Source organism: Amborella trichopoda, chromosome 7, assembly GCF_054954075.1.
Source record: "Amborella trichopoda isolate Santa Cruz 75 chromosome 7, AtrichopodaSantaCruz75HAP2 v2.0, whole genome shotgun sequence".
NCBI lineage: Eukaryota > Viridiplantae > Streptophyta > Magnoliopsida > Amborellales > Amborellaceae > Amborella > Amborella trichopoda.
This window is the reverse complement of record NC_142342.1, coordinates 1,944,353-1,960,857: the sequence shown is the minus strand read 5'-3', so window position 1 is coordinate 1,960,857 and position 16,505 is coordinate 1,944,353. Positions and strand designations below refer to the sequence as shown.

The window sequence follows — 16,505 nt, the reverse complement described above, 5'->3', positions numbered from 1 at the left end:
ATATAAAATAAAAATAAAAAGTTGCAATATGATACGCAAGTAATAGAGAAAGTAGAGTTCTAGTCCAAAACTTTTGTTAAGATCGGTTTGTGCCTTTATCTCAGACACCGAACTCCAACTTGGGAGGAAAACCACAAATGGGAAAAGAAAATTGTGATTTTATTATAACTCCAAATATGATATGTCAAATTTGAAAGAAAACAAAGTTAGATGAATGAGATCAAACATCTAATAACCTCAATTGAAACGAAGGTGTTTCTCTCTGTGAGTCCTAAACTGAGACAAGCCCCTTAGCCAATTCGGCTCCATCAACAAGAAGTGTCGACCTGAATGCTTCTAATACGCCCTCAAGATGATCCAACTCTCTTCTGCTGCTCTAGCTTATAGTTGAGGGACGAAATAGTGGCTTCATCGAAGAAATACCACAGCGACAACCTATCCGTCTCCTCATTCAGCAACCCCAGGTACAAGGCACTCTTGTACTCGTCGTTGCTCATGGCTTGAATCATGGCACCTAGGTTCACCAACAAAGCCCCTGATGGTGTCTCTACATCGACCCATTTTCCTTCCTTATGTATCTGTAGGCCACGCGCATTGTCTAGGCTTATTACAATGAATACCGAGCGGTTTGTGCTGGCTCGTCGGTGCTCATTTTGGATGCTTGAGAACCGTTAAGGATGCTTCAGATTCTGCCAGGTACTGAGACATTTCAGCTCCTTCGGGCAGTGGAGGGGAATGACTCGAAAGATTTCTCCTGTGATTCGAGCCATGGGACGCCCGTACTCCGCCATCACTGTCCTGTGCAGGATGTGTGTTAGTTGCAGAAGAGGACTTGTTATCAGTAATTAACATCTGGGAAACATAGCGTTCTGCTATGTTTTAGGCCAATTTCCACCCATTTAAAATGCAGAAGGAAACAACTCCATATTCAAAGCATTTTACCTTGCTTATTAAGAACACCATAGACAAAACACTCAACATTATGAAATAGAAAACCAAAACAAAGAAGATCTAATCCCAATATTTTTGAGAATTTTTGCGCCAAATGGAGCTTTAGTGCTCCGATCGACTACCACCATGACCAGTAAGCCAAGAGGCATAGGTGTTCATATCAGATTTCATTCAGATCTTTCTTGGCAAAACCTAAACAACAATCCTTTTCGGGCAAGCTTTGCATCAAGATCCCAAGAGGTGATTCATCTTATTATTATTATTTTTAAGTAGTATAAATAGTTATTAATAACAAGTTGCAAACTCACTGGTCCAAAGTTAATTTTATTGGTTTTTCTCAGTAACATAAATTCAGATCTAGGTCTGAATTGTGGGACAATTTAGGGGAAAAGTTTTTTTTTCAGTAAAGTAAACACCAAGGTTATCTTTAAAGGGAAATTAATCCTATATCCCATTAAATTACTTTAATTACAAAAATACAACTAACTTTTGTACATGAGGTACTTTTGTCGATCATCCCCTCCCTAGCAATTACTTTGGTTCTTTAATATTCGTAGGCATATTTTTTTTCTTTAATCATTTTTCTTGGAAAACCGAAGTCCCTTTAGACATTTCAATCCAAAGTCACTTTTAAGTTTCGATTTATAATATCAAAAGTTGCATAGAAATCTCTATTTTCAAATAACTTGAGATATTACAAATTTTAAGCAAGAGTGACATCATATTTTCAATATCTGAAGTGACATTGATTTGTCGAGAAAAAATGACTAAAGAGAAAAGATAACTATGGATATTGAAAATATGAAGTCATCAACTTGTGTGGTGACTTAATATCTAGAGAAAAATTGGAATAATAATAACAATAATAAGAGTAATGATCTTATGAGACCCTCACACACTTATGTGTGTAGGACCCCAAAAGATCGTCATTAAACTTAGCACAGATCTCTAGAAAAATTATCACCTGGTGTAGGATTTGACTTTTTTTAAAGATATGTGTCAAATTTAATGGTGATTCTTTAGGTCCTACACACATGGGTGTGAGAGGGTCTCATAAGATCATTACTCTAATAATAATAATAATAATAATATTAATAAAATACAAATAATCAAGGGGGATTATTATAAGGGTATGGTTTGTATAAAGCCGAGGTTCTAAACACTCAAAGTAGAGCCTCCCTTCAAATAGTGTCAAGAAATGTTGTTTCAATACTGGAAATCTTTATGATTGTCTTAAAGTATATTTTCATCTCTAATTATAAAATTTAAAGTTTCAAAATTAGTGTAGATAAAGCAGATCTATGAAAACTTAAAAATCTTGAAAATTAAAGGTCTAAAAATGCATTACAAGATGCACTATTTTCAAAACGTGAAACCCATTATTTTTATTGTCCATGTATCATGATGTCAACATGATCAATTTGAGGATAGTTGGGCATCAAAACAACATCTTCTAGTGAAATTTTTGAGGTAGTCTACGATTTGATTGTTTAGAGCCTGGGCTCTATGTAAACTTTCCCCTTCTTTTAATCGAAATATTTTTGTGGGATATACGGTAAATTTGTTATCTTTAAGCATAGGGGATATTATTTTAAATTTCTCATATTCAAGAACAATTAAATGGAAAAAGTTGCCCTAAAAAATCGAATTAAGGACTTTGTTCGACATTAGAGACTAGCAGTTCCATCGAAGGGTCTCATCTCTATCATAAATCAAAACTCAACGCAGATTCTCTAGGGAAGATGGAGTTCAATATTAGCGGAATCCGACGCGCTATACTTGAAAAATGGTTAGAAGAAAAATATATATATATATATATACCTTTCAAAAAAAAAAAAAGGAGAAGGATTTCGGACCAAAATTTTGAGATGTCTTAATAGAGTAATTATGACTATGACATTTTTTCTGTTTGAAAATAAAAATGATATTTTTCAATGTCCTTAATAACATTTGGTAAGGTAGTTGGTAAAGTAGGTATTCTAGGTCCGGATCAATGTTTTGGATGCCGATCAGGTCCAATGTAGAGACCCTATCCACTCGGGTCAGGTATGGTCCAAGGTTGACACAATCCAATACAAAATATATGATAAATATGGGGAAAATATCTTGAGATTCTCTATTTTTAGATTTGATTTCACAATAGACTTAAGGTTTTAAAAGATATCTCAAGACGTAAAAATTTTACATTTTATTTCTTCTAACCCTTAAGATCTACTTTAAACCTGATTTTTAGGCCAAACAAATCTAAAAAGACATCATTTTCTAAAATCCATCCTCCCAAAATTTTCTCTCTCTCCCTGTACCTTTCTCTCTCCATCTTTTCCATCTCTAACCTATCCCTCTCTCATCCCACTCTCTCTCCTTCACGTTTTCCATATCTCTCCCCCCTCTCTCTCTTCACAAATATACAGTAACCCAAATATATAGTAAGTATACGGAGAGAAAGAGAGGTGTTTGAATAAACACAGGAAGAGAGAGAGGTGTTTGGTGGCGAGAGGTTACCAGGAGGAGAGAGATGTGTTTGGATAAACACAGAGAGAGAGGTGTTTGGATAAGCACCGGAGCAAAGAGATGCTTGGTGGTGAAATGTTGTCGAGAGGAGAGAGATAGGTGTTTGAATAAATACGGAAGGAAAGAGAGAAGTATTTAGATAAACACAGGTAGAGAGAGAGTGTAATACTTAACAAGAGAGAGAAAGAGATAAGTTTGGGGTATATAAATGAAGAGAGAAAGGATTAGGCTTAAAAAGAGCATGTCTTTTTCATATTTGTTTAGGTTAAAAAACAAGTTTAAAGTGCTTAGTGGGTTGCAAGATATTTTTTGAAAGGTTGGGTTTATTAAAAAGTAAAATCTAAAAATAGGGGATATGGAGATATTTTCCCATAACTATATATAAATTTGATTTTTTTTTAAATTTTTAGACATAATCCGGGTTGGGTCTGGATCCATCCTTTTTAAATTTGTTTAGTCAAATTAGGCCCAAGCGAGCACCTTACATCCCAAGTTCGAATCCTATCATTGAGCTTAACCCAAAATTTGGGGATGTAGCTTCCTCCATTCAGTGGCCAATTAAAAAGTTATAAACAATAAGATGAAAGTAAAATTTATATGTGCTTTGTATGTACTAGAAAGAATAAGTGGAAATTTTATATGCTGGCACAGGTATGTCTGCGCGCAAGTAAAAGTCCTATCTAAAAGTATTTTTGGAACATCAAATTAAAGAGAAAACTCCTAAAGGGTATTTTTTAGTACTCCGAATTTTGTGGTTGTAACTTCTTCCATTTTGTGACAAAAACAAAAAATATACGAAAGCAAGATAAAAATAAAATTTTATTTTTGTTTTATATGTAATAGACAAAATAGAGTGGACCATAATTGTGTAGCCAATCCTAATTAATTAGAGAAAAGCAATTATAATGATGTTGATGTAATAGACATAATAAAAAGAGATTATATATTGGCATTGGTATATGCTGCCTCAAGTAAAAACACCATCGAAAAATATTTTTTTGAACTTCAAATTTAGGACAAACTTAGATGTGATGACCCATATCTGTATTGGTGGTATCTTTCCAATACGTTTATAGAGAAGCTAATGTTGTAGCTGATAATTTGACTAAGAAGATTCCAATATGTTTATAGGGAGGCTAATGTCGTAGCTGATGATTTGACTAAGAAGATGGTGAATTTAGATTCTTCAGTTATTTATTTAGTATTATTTTTCTTCCATTATCAATTAAAGTTTACTCTTCTAAAAAGAAGAAGTTGAAACTTTTTCTTTTATTTTGTGAATGCTACCAAGAATTTTGAGGAATTATTATAATCCAAATATAGACATGTCCAAACTCCACCATAAGCTGACAAATGGAGCATGCGAAGAGACGGGGAGAATGCGTCGAATGCTAAAATCTACGAGGGATTATCATATTCCAAAGATAAAATATTATAATGGTCTCGCCAGACCATGTAATAATTAGGTGGTCTAGGCCCCACAAGATATTGGGAGCCTTTCTTCTTATTTTTTGGAAAATTTTTAATATCATCTTTTATTTACCTTATGAGCAATTCTAAAAACAAAAAATGCTTTTTAGTTCTTGAAACTTTAGATCCATGTCCTTCAATTATACACTCTTCAAAGCTTTGAGGGGTACTGATTTCAAGCATTTTTTAACTCTATTTTTATTTATTTAAATGGAATTGGTCTTGAGGGGGACTAAGATTATCTAATTTTTTTAGATTAAATAAAGAAAAAAATTATATACTCTTCAAATAAGGTGTAACTTAAAAATCAAATAGAGAAAAAGTATTTTATGTTGGAAAGCCTTCCAATTGATCATCTATACTTCAAGATATATGGATATAAAAGAAAAAAGATTTTAAGCCTTAAAAATATTGCATCGTGTAATTTGTTATTTGGACTGTATATTTTCTAAATTTTCAAGTGTTTACTGATTTGCTAATTTTGCACCGTTTTCATAATTTAAAAATTATAATTAGAATTCAACATGAATTTTCAAGCTATTATAAAATTTCTGTACGGAAATTATGTCCGACAATTTAGAGATGCGCCTTACTTGTATAGTGTGAGGTAGACACCTTATAAATACCTTTACCCTTAAATAAAACCACTCTTCGCTATGATTTTGGAGTGCTAGACCACCTTCTGTCAAACAAATATTCGATCCTAGACTACCTAATAAGTGCCAAGATGACACTTTTCAAATCACTAGCATGCTTTGCTTCTTCTTTTTTCTTTTTAATAACATTGTAATGCGTTTTTAGTCTCAACTTTTGTAGCTTGCTGTTTATAAAAGACACCTAAACTAAATAATAAAAGTAGGTGCACCTTCAAAGTTCAAACTCCTCGGAAGATATAGTTTTCATGTCAAAAATCTAAAATTTTTACGATACCCTAAAAATCTATTTTCACACCTAATTATAAAATTCAAAGATCCCAAATTAGTGCAAATTAAAAAGAACAGTCTAGATAATATATTACAAGATATATTACTTTAAAAAAATTAAAAATTAAAAAAAAAACAAAAAACTTTTTTATATATCCATGAGTGATTTACGTAGGAATCTTAAATTTTTAGGTAAACTATGAAATGCTCTACTTAAATGTAGAAATTACAAAGAAGGTCAATCAATCCACTTTTTTTTATTTTTTCAAAATTGCCTTTTGCTTCAATCCGAATTTTGATTATTTTTTTATTTTATTTTTGTTTAGTTTATTTCGTTCGTAGGGCGTCTTAAAACTTGGGGCACTGCCCTACTAATGAAAAAACTAATAATAATAAAGTAAAATCAAAATCAAAATTCGGGTTAATCGGAAGATAATTTAAAAAGAAAAAAAAAATAATAAGTCGACAGACTTTCTTTTTAATTTCTACCAATAAATGGAACATTTAGTATTTTACGTAAAATTTAAAGGTTCACACATACATCACTCCGCATCCATGAGTAGAGATGATGGATCAAAGGGTTTACGTGCATCGAAAGAACTGTTGAGGTGCGGTTTGTTTCTATACTATAAAGTTGACCATCACATAAAGGCTTTCTCGATTAGCACCTAGTCTCGAATTATATATAGAAAGATGCATAGACAGAAAATGAATTGAAGATTCAGCGAATGACTATAAAACATCAGAGACACTTAGAAAAAAAAAAAATCAATTGAAAAATATTAATGGGGAGGGAGATTGATGACGATTGGATAGAAATTTTTTCTAGGATGAAAAATGGTAAGAGAGAGAGGAACGGAGAGAGAGAGAATTTGAAGAATAAGAGAGCAAGAATGTAGAAACAATTGTTGAGACATAACGAAGTCGAAAATGTGTCGGTAAAGTCCCCGAGAATGAATTGAGGAGAGAGAAAGAGCAGGACTCATGATGAGTTGTTAAAGTCCCCAATACTTATTTTTACAAAAAAAAATTTAAATTTTTTTTTATTATTTTAATTTTTCAAAATTTATTTTTTACTACTTTATTTCACCTCAATTAGACGTGTTTTGTTTGATTTTTATTTTAAATATATATATTACCTTTTTTTTTTAGATATTTTAATCTCATTTAGACGTATCCCCAGGAACCAATCAGAGGAATAAAAAGAGCAACATTCATGAATAAGAGATGCAGGGAAGGGTCAGGGGAAGCATGAATCATGTAGAGAGAGGACAGCATGCATGCATGGCATGAATGAGCGATGTAGAGAGAGGAGAGCATGAGTCAGGGGAAAGAAAAGACATCTCCCTAAAACTGAGGTGCCAGAACCCAATTGAATCACTACACGTGTCTCACTCACAACAGAGAAGTCCCACCACAGGGCAAAAGCACAATCCATCCCTCTTTCTCTCTCTAACTCTACGTGCCCACTCTCTTTCTAGTAAAAAATTAAAATTTCAAATTCGTATATTTTCGAGTATTTCTTGATCCGCTCGGTTTATGATTTTTTAAAATTTAAGTTTATAATTAAAAATAAAAAGAGATTCTGAAACCATCGTATGGTTTTCAATGATAATTTTATACGTATGTGTTACTTCTCTCTCATCGTCATGTTTCTTGTGATACAAGGTACAAGTCTCTCTCTCTCTAGCATGTGCCCCTCGGGCGACGTCATTCTCTCTCTACAATTCCCCATGATTTGATCCAACACCGACCTGACCCAACCCAGCTTGTTGGAGAAGCAAGAGAATATCCATCGCCCATTCTCTCTCTACACTTCCATTACTTGCGCGACAAGGGTGAAAAATCAATATCCCTTTCTCTCTCCTCTCTCTTTACAACTTTCCCTACTACTGCGTGACAGAAGTTAAAGGAAAGAATATCCGTTTTCTCTCTCCTCTTCTCTACCTCTCGAATCACATTTCGCGAGTTAAAGAAGGGAATATCCTCTCTTCTTCTCTCATCTCTCTTCCAACATTCTCTCTCCGTCAGTTTTAGAAAAATTGGACCGGGCCCGAAAACACGGCATGGCCTGGGTTCGAGTACCTCCGAAACCGGACGGTCCACCGGGTCTAACTGGGAAGGTCTTGTACGAGCCAAAAAGTGTTACAAAAATATTAAAAAATATATATTTAAAACAAATAAAATTTTATATAAAGATGCTACTTTATAAAGTAGAACTACGGATGCCCAAAAAAAATCCATTGGAAAAAGTAATTTTAATGTTGAAAAACCTTTTGATTGATCATCGAGATGTATAACCATGAAAAATAAAAAGATTTTAAGTACCGAAAATAGTGCATTTTACAACATATTATCTAGACCATCCATTTTCAAGATTTTCATATATTTATAGATCCACTTGATTATAACTATTTTTGAAATTTAAAATTATATAGTTAGATATAAAAATAGTTTATAAGATAATCATAATAACATTTTACATCAAAATTATATACCATGATAAACTTTGAAGGTGCACCTTACCTCTACACCTAGGGATGCATCCTTGTGAAAACTGCACCCTTAAACAAAACACATATGTTGAAGTTGAAAAGTATTAAAAAATAGGAAAAATATTTTATTATTCTTTATTTTTAACTTATATATCTCAGCCGACCAAAAAATTTAAAATATTGTTTGTAAGCAAAATGACTCCATCTATGTATTATTGACCTTAACAACTTATGAAATGAGTTTATCTCTCTCTAAAACTCCATCTCTCTCTCACATCATCATCTTTTTCTCTCTCAAAACTTCATCTCTCTTTAAAACCTAAACTTCATCTCTTTCTGATCATAGTCTCTCTCTCTCAAAACTCTATCTCTCTCCTTAAATCTCAAATTCCATCTTTCTCTAAAACTCAAATTTCATCTCTCTCTAAAACTCTCTCTCTTCTATCTCTCTAAAACTCAAACTTCATCTCTATTTGAAACTCTCTCTCTTCTATTTATCTTTAAAACTCAAATTTCATCTCTCTCTAAAACTCTCTCTCTCTCTCTCTAAAACTCAAACTCTATCTCTCTCACATAAAAAGATGTACTCGTGTTCGAGCTCAAGCTAAACCCCTTGACTGGTAAACTCATCGAGAAGCGAAGAGAGAGAGTTGCAGTTTTAAAAAAAGAGAGATGGAGTTTTAAAAGAGAGAGATATGAAGTTTGACTAGGGTATCATTTCAGTATTTGTTTGAGTAAAAAATTTATGATCAAAAGGGTCAAGAGGATTATAGAAAAGATAGAGACTTTCTACATACAAATAATATTTTAAATTTTTGAATCTCATTATATATAAAAGTTAAAAATAAAAGATAAAAAAATATTTTTCCTAAAAATTATAGATTAAAAAAATCAATTTATGCTAAAAATATTTTAAAAATAATTTTTAAAAATATAAAAATAAATATTCCACATCACAATCACCGTTTCGTGGGGGACAAGGTTTTTTTGCAGAGAAATCCCACTCTCTTTTCTCTCTGCGTGTCGGTATAACGGACGCCCATGTGGCAGTCACCATCTTTTCGACCGTCCCAATGTTCAATGCCCTTTTATACACGTTCCGAATGGAGGGGAAAATCGGTTAGTCACGTTTTTCTATTTAGGACCCCAAAAATACCAAATTTGTCCCTCCCTCGATTTGAATTAAACTGGAGGTATGCCGTTTTTCCCTTGACCTCCAAATTGACAACTTCCCACGTAAATCCACCTACATGAGTTGAGGTAATGAACAATGTTTGAAATCCGGTGATTCTTGGAGGTCCGATCTCCGATCGGGATAGAGAATCAGTAACAGCTCAATTGAAGTTGATATGGGTACTAGTCTCCTTTCCCCATGAAAACCCCCTACCCTCATCTTTTTCTTTTTTTCACCTCTAAATACCAATTTTTATTTTATTTATTTTTTTCGATTGATTCATACTTATCCATACTAATTAGAATCATCACGTATATGCCAGGTGCACGATCCACCCCACTAATAAGGTATTTAAAACATTAGCAATGAACTTGCATTTCAAAACATGAAATCGATAACGTAGATGGACCCTATGCCAATTCAGATTTATATTTGCTAAGTTGGATAAATCCCAATCAGCAAAATAGATAAAGAGTAGGGAAAATATCTTCATATCTTTTATTTTTACGTTTTATATCTCAATAGGTTAATGTTTCAAAACATAGGGTCATAGAAATTTTAATTTTTGTATATTCTATATCTCAATAGACCAAGGTTTCAAAACGCATATTGGGTCATAAGAATTCTAATTTTTGTATCTTCTAACCCTTAAGCTAACTTTATTCCTTTTAAATCTTTATCGTTTTTTGTCCCAAACAAATATAAAAAAAACATCATTTCTAAACACTATTATTTCTCTTTATTCACATGATTTTCCTCTAAATCTCTCTCTCTTGCAAGTCCCCCAAACCTCTCATCCCAAACCTTCATGGTCTCTCTCTCCACTATCCCTGCCTTAACCCCTCTCTCTCCTCTCGCCCCCAAACCCTCACCATTGTCGCTTCATCTGGTCGAACTCTGGCCCGTTCTACCATCTCTTTAAACAATTCGATGGCCAGGGACCATAGTCCATTTTACGCATACCCTGCAACCATCGAATTCCATGATACCACAATCCTAATGGGCATCTTGTCAAAGAGCTCACGGGCAGAACACAAATTCCCATTTATCAAATACCATGGAATCATATCGTTCCAGGAAAAGGAATTCTTATGATTCATGGCATCAAAGAGCTCTCTCGCTTTCTCCAAGCTCCCACACTTGCAGTACATGTCAATCATGGGTGTCTTCACAAAGCAATTAGGCTTCACCCCACATTGATCAATGAATCCAATAATCCATTCAGCAAGCTCGGGGTCACCAAGCTTCGAGCACGCAGATACCACAGTGGCCAAAGTGGTCTCATCAGGTGGAACCTCTCTCCTCATAACCATATCTCGAAAGAGCTTTATTGCTTCATTGAAGCACTTTTTGGGCGTAACCAGAGAACATTGCGTTCCATGAAACTACTGTACGATTTGGCATCTTATCAAAGAAGCGGTCTCGAGCCAAGCTCAATTGACCACATTTTGCATAGGCTGAAAGCATGGCTGTCCATGAAATCACTGCGTTCAGGCATGGAATCGAACAACTTTTGGGCATTTTTGAGGTCTTGGACTGAAAGCATAGCCGTCTATGAGACCATGTTGTTTTTATATTCGGTAGGGCTAAAATAATAATTAAAAGTGGGTAAAGTTGTTTTTATATTTGTTAAGGCTAAAATAATAATTAAAAATAGATAAAGTAAGTCGGGGGTTAGAAGATATATTTTGAATCATTGGATCTATTAAAATATAAAAACAAAAAATAGAAAGTACCGAGATATTTCCTTTAAAAAATAAAAGGAAAAAATTACATAGAATATTTTTTCCATACATGTCCATGTTTCGTGTTTTACCAAAGATATTAGGGAAAAGTATACATAGAGCCTAGGCTCTAAATAATCAAATTAGAGCCTACTTCAAAAAATTAAGTAGAAGAGGTTATTTTGATGCCTGAATATAACCAAATTGATTATCTCGGCATCAAGATCTATGAAAATGGTGCATCTTATGACGCATTTTTTTACCATCAATTTTCAAGATTTTTAAGTTTCCATAGATATGATTAATGTACACTATCTTTGAAGCTTAAATTGTATAACTATAGATGAAAATATATTTTAAGGCTATTACAAAAATTTCCAATATTAAAATTATATTTCTCAATACTATTTGAAGGTGGGCTCTAATTTGATTGTTTAGAGCCTCGGCTCTATACAAAACCGCACCCAAGATATTATGAAACATGAATACTAGATAGTGGGGTTGAGCCCAGTAGGGTACCAAATTTGATCACCCTCTATTAATGCCGTTTACTCTATCAATGGCCACAATTATTTGGGGCCAAATTTGATCACCCTCTATTAGTGTTGTTTATTCTATCAATGGCCATAATTATTTAGGGCCGGGTACATGAATCTTCTGCTTAACTGAAGGCCATAACTATTCGGAATTGACGATACGAATCTTGATTTGTCTTTCTTCTCTATCAAGGGCCATAACTATTTCGGGTGCTCTTGGCTATAACTATGCTCTATCAAGGGCGATAACTATTTTGGGTCTATCAAGGGCCATAACTATTTTGGGTCAGTGACACAAATTCTCATCCGTCATTTTATTCTATTAAGAGTCATAAACATTTGGGTCCGTCATTCTGTTCTATTAAGAGTCATAACCATTTGGGATCAACTATATGAATCCTGATTGGTCATTCTACTCTATCTATTGAAAGCCATAACTATTTGAGATCAACTATATGAATCCTGATTGGTCATTCTGCTCCATCTATTAAGAGTCGTAACTATTTGGGATCAACTATATGAATCCTGATTGGTCATTCTGCTCTATATTTATGATCGCCTATGCTCTATACAAATCATAATCGGTCATCCTGCTCTATCAAAGATATCAAGGGTCACATCCTGCTCTATCTATCAAAGATATCAAAAGTCATACCTTATGTGAAGCCATAAATCTTCATATTTTTTATCACTACTTCCAACCATATATTTTTGAAACTACCCATTATCATTTTTTACCTATAAATTATATATAGATAAATTGTAATTATGATTATTTCATTATAATATTTTGATTGAGTAATTACTAAGATAGATAAGTATCATGGAATGAATTGTTCCAAGGCTGATTCTATCCTAATGGTTTTTATTAACTTATGAAAACTAAATCCACTCTCTCAAACCAACTCACACCTCCTAAAAGATGATGCATTAAATTTGTGTTGCATAAATCAACTCACACCTCCTAAAAAATGATGCATTAAATTTGTGTTGCATATGACCAACCTAAATCTACTTTCTCACATTTTATGCCCAGTTGATTTCATAAACATTTTCATCAAATATGTTGTCTTCATCAATTATGTTGCGGCTTATAACCAATACACCCCTTACTAATTTGGTCGAATATGAATAATACCCGTTGTTGAGAAAAGGGCATTCTTGGCATTGTGAACAAGTTCCTAACATATTTGGTCCAGCATAGTAAAAAGCGAAACACATAAGACCACAAGACCCCCAAGTCAGTTTCGTCTTCCCAAAAACAACAATAACAACAAAGACCCAGGGGTACATTAGTCATTTAGCACTACCAAAGTATCTCCAAATTCCAAAAGCATATACCCTTTCTAGAGAGGAAGCCCCAAAAGAGCGGAGAAAAAAGCGGTAAAAACAGGAATAAAAGCCGTAGACTTCGGGAGTACGATAAACAAGCTCAACAGTATACTGTATATATTCACAAGACTCTTAGGCAAGCCGGGACTGTGTACCCCTCGCTCTAGAACTCTCCCGTTCTTAAACTCTCTCTCTAAACCTTCTTCTTCTTGAGGAGGAAGTCAAGACAGGGCTGTGAACTCCCTCTCTCTAAAAACTCACTTCTTTGAGAAGGAAAGCCAAGTAAGGTTTTGTACTCCTCTATCTCTAGGATTTTCTCTCTCTAAAACTCTCTTTTCATGCTTTTGACATAGAAAGGGACAGAAGGGGAAGGTGTATACAGGGCTTTCAGTTTTGAGGAATTTGTACGTTGAGACAGGGATGCGACTGTACAGCCGTACATACGGATGGTATGCATGTATAGGAAGGAAGAGACGAGCTTTTCTGTATTGTAGTTTTAGGTCATGTCCACCATGGTTCTTTGCTCTCCGCCACTGGTAATCCATGGGTGCCCTGAGAAACAAAACAAAGAAAGCACACAGGATTTTAGAGAGAGAGGAACTAGCCAGGTATATGATACAAGGTTTTGAAAAAACATGGAGACAATGAGGATTTCCATTATGTGGCAGAAATTTTTTCAGAGAGAGACCATTAGGACTTTTCTGAAGCGAAAGTAAACCTTGTACAGATAGAGAGAGAAAGAGAGACCACCGCGTCGTCGTTGCACAGAAGAGAAAAAGCAGAGTTTGTCAAGAACACTGAAAAGAATCATGAGATCGGAAAAGGGAAATGCAGTAAAGAAACCGGCATCGAGAAGAGAAAAGATCACAATATCCCATTGGCCACTAAAGAACGAAAAGAAAAACTAGGGCAAACGAAAACCTAGCCCTAGTCCTGTAATAAAAAGAAAAGAAAAGTCCTGTAATAAAAAGAAAAGAAACAGACGCTTAAAGCATCCAAGATTCAAAACCAATCAGCCATTTCAAAAACGAAAATGCTAAAGAAAGCAAAATCAGATCACCAGAACTTCATCAAGAAAACAAGCATCGGAGCTTGAAAAGAAAAGTTATGGCGTTAAATCCAAGGGAAAAACACAATGCCATGGAAGAAACACTTACTCAGAACTTGTTCAGCAGTGTATCTCTTTGCAGGATCCTTGCAAAGCATCCTCCTCATCAAATCCTTAGCCGATGTTGAAATCCCTACGAATTTTCTGAAAGGAAACCTCAGATTTCCCCTCAAAACCGCAGCAAAAATATCGGCAGGCGATTCACCAGAGAATGGAGGCTCTCCTCCCAAAAGGACATAGAGAACAACGCCACAACTCCAAATGTCAACTTTCTCGCCATAATCGAGCCCTAAAAGAACCTCAGGGGCTACATAATAAGGAGTTCCAACCACTCCTCTCATGGATCCGCCATAGAAGCAATCGGCCGAGCCAAAATCGGCGAGTTTGAGCCGACTACGGCCATCAAAGAGCACATTCTCAGGCTTGATATCACGATGCGCCACGCCTCTGCTATGACAGTGAGCCACCGCCTCCATTAACTGAGCCATAATTCCCGCCGCTTCCTGCTCAGAAACAGGGTGATCAGCCACTTTATCATATAGATCTTGACCTAGACAGATCTCCATCACCAGGTGCAAGAAGCTCTCATCCTCATAAACCGCCTGCAACAGAATAACATTAGGGTGATTTCCGACTATCTGCAACAGTTTCGCCTCATTCTCGATGCACTCTCGATCGATAGGGTCTTCAAGGAGGCCCTTATCGATGGATTTCACGGCGAAGCTTTGGCCGGAATCCGGCGAAACACACCGGAAAACTCTGCCAAAGCGGCCGCGGCCGATTTCTTCAAGAACCTCGAAATCCCTTTTCAACTGCTCGCTCATATCGCTGTATCTCCCCCTAGAGAATCAAGAGCCTCTCAGCTCTATATATAAACGGGTGTTTACGAATCTTTTCCGAATATTCCGTTATGTTTAACAGGCCGTCTCTTGACGGAGCGCCGTCTTCCCCACGTCATCATTCGGTAAAAAAATGACCGAACTGCCCCAATCTTTTTGTCGTGTTCTCTATCAGTCCTCCACCTTCGGCTTCACATCTTGGGATCATAGTCTTCGATGAGATTGGGCAAATGACCCAAATGGCCCCGGTTTTCTACCAGGCAGACGTCAATGCCCATGGAACCTGGATTTTTGAAAAGGCTATGTAGCATTGGACAGGAAAACTGACTGAAATGCCTATGATTTGTTTATCGAAATAGAAGGAAAAAGTTTATATAGAGCCGAGGCTTTAAACAGTCAAATTAGAGCCTACCTCAAATATTTCATTAGAAGAGGTTGTTTTGATGCTCAAATATCCTCAAATTGATCATCTCGACATCACAATGCATAGACATGAGAAAAAAAGTTAGATTTCAAGTTTTTTGTAACATATTTTTTAACCGTCAATTTTTAAGATTTTCAAGTTTTCAAAGATCTGCTCAATCTATACTATTTTTTAAGCTTTATATTTTATAATTAAAGATGAAAATACATTTTAAGGCTATCACAAAGATTTTTAGTATTGAAACCATATTTCTCAATATTATTTGAAAGTGGGTTTTATTTTGATTGTTTAGAGCCTCGGCTCTATACAAACTACACTATAGACAGAAAGGCCAAATGGATCCCCTTGTTATAGTGTGACTGTTTTAAGCTGGACTCAGTGGTTTAAAATTTGTTGATTCAAAGTCAGATCAAGATTGGAAGCCAACAATTTTTTTTTTTTTTTTTTTTTGGGATAATCTATTGGGGACTAATTTTTTTATTTTTTGGGTAATCTAGTGGGGAAGACAGGCCCTCTTCCTGTTTTCCATATAGATAAGGTGTTAAGGGGTGGTGTCAGCATGATTGGAAATCACAACATAATAGTAGTGCTACCACCACGACCCAACCCCTTTCCTAAACCAATTGATTCTAGTTCATAAACCCTAAAGTCGGCCCAATTCTCCTATTTTTTAGTTTTTTTTTCTAATTTTTTGTTAAGTATAGCTTGATTTTACTCGGGAACTACCGAAGACGAATGGAAATTGGACACTAAGTCGTTAGAAACCCATTCCAATTTTCTTCGAAACTGGAGCATGGTGATCTTACGTCATTTATATGAAAAAAGATTCATTTGATTTTGACTTAAAAAGGTTCCAAGGGTGCAATGTTGATAGCCAAAAAAGGAAATTATATTTATCAAGTTTCAGTGAAATTCATAAAAAGTTGGATTCTATAATCAACCCATACTAGAGAACATAGTAGTCTACATTATTCAGTAGATTTGACAAAAAGAGAAAAAAAAGAAAAAGAAAATGGGA

The 16,505-nt window shown here is 34.9% G+C and overlaps 1 protein-coding gene across 1 annotated transcript; it reads right to left on the bottom strand.

Annotated features, from left to right (window-relative positions):
• Window positions 1-13,006: 13,006 nt before the first annotated feature.
• On the bottom strand, window positions 13,007-15,066 carry LOC18995834 (phosphoenolpyruvate carboxylase kinase 2). Its single transcript, XM_006846765.4, has 2 exons — window positions 14,274-15,066; window positions 13,007-13,668 (listed from the first exon to the last, which is right to left on the bottom strand). The coding sequence occupies exons 1-2, from the start codon at window positions 15,046-15,048 to the stop codon at window positions 13,613-13,615; spliced, it is 831 nt and encodes a 276-aa protein (XP_006846828.2). The 5' UTR covers window positions 15,049-15,066; the 3' UTR covers window positions 13,007-13,612.
• Between the last annotated feature and the right edge of the window lie 1,439 nt (window positions 15,067-16,505).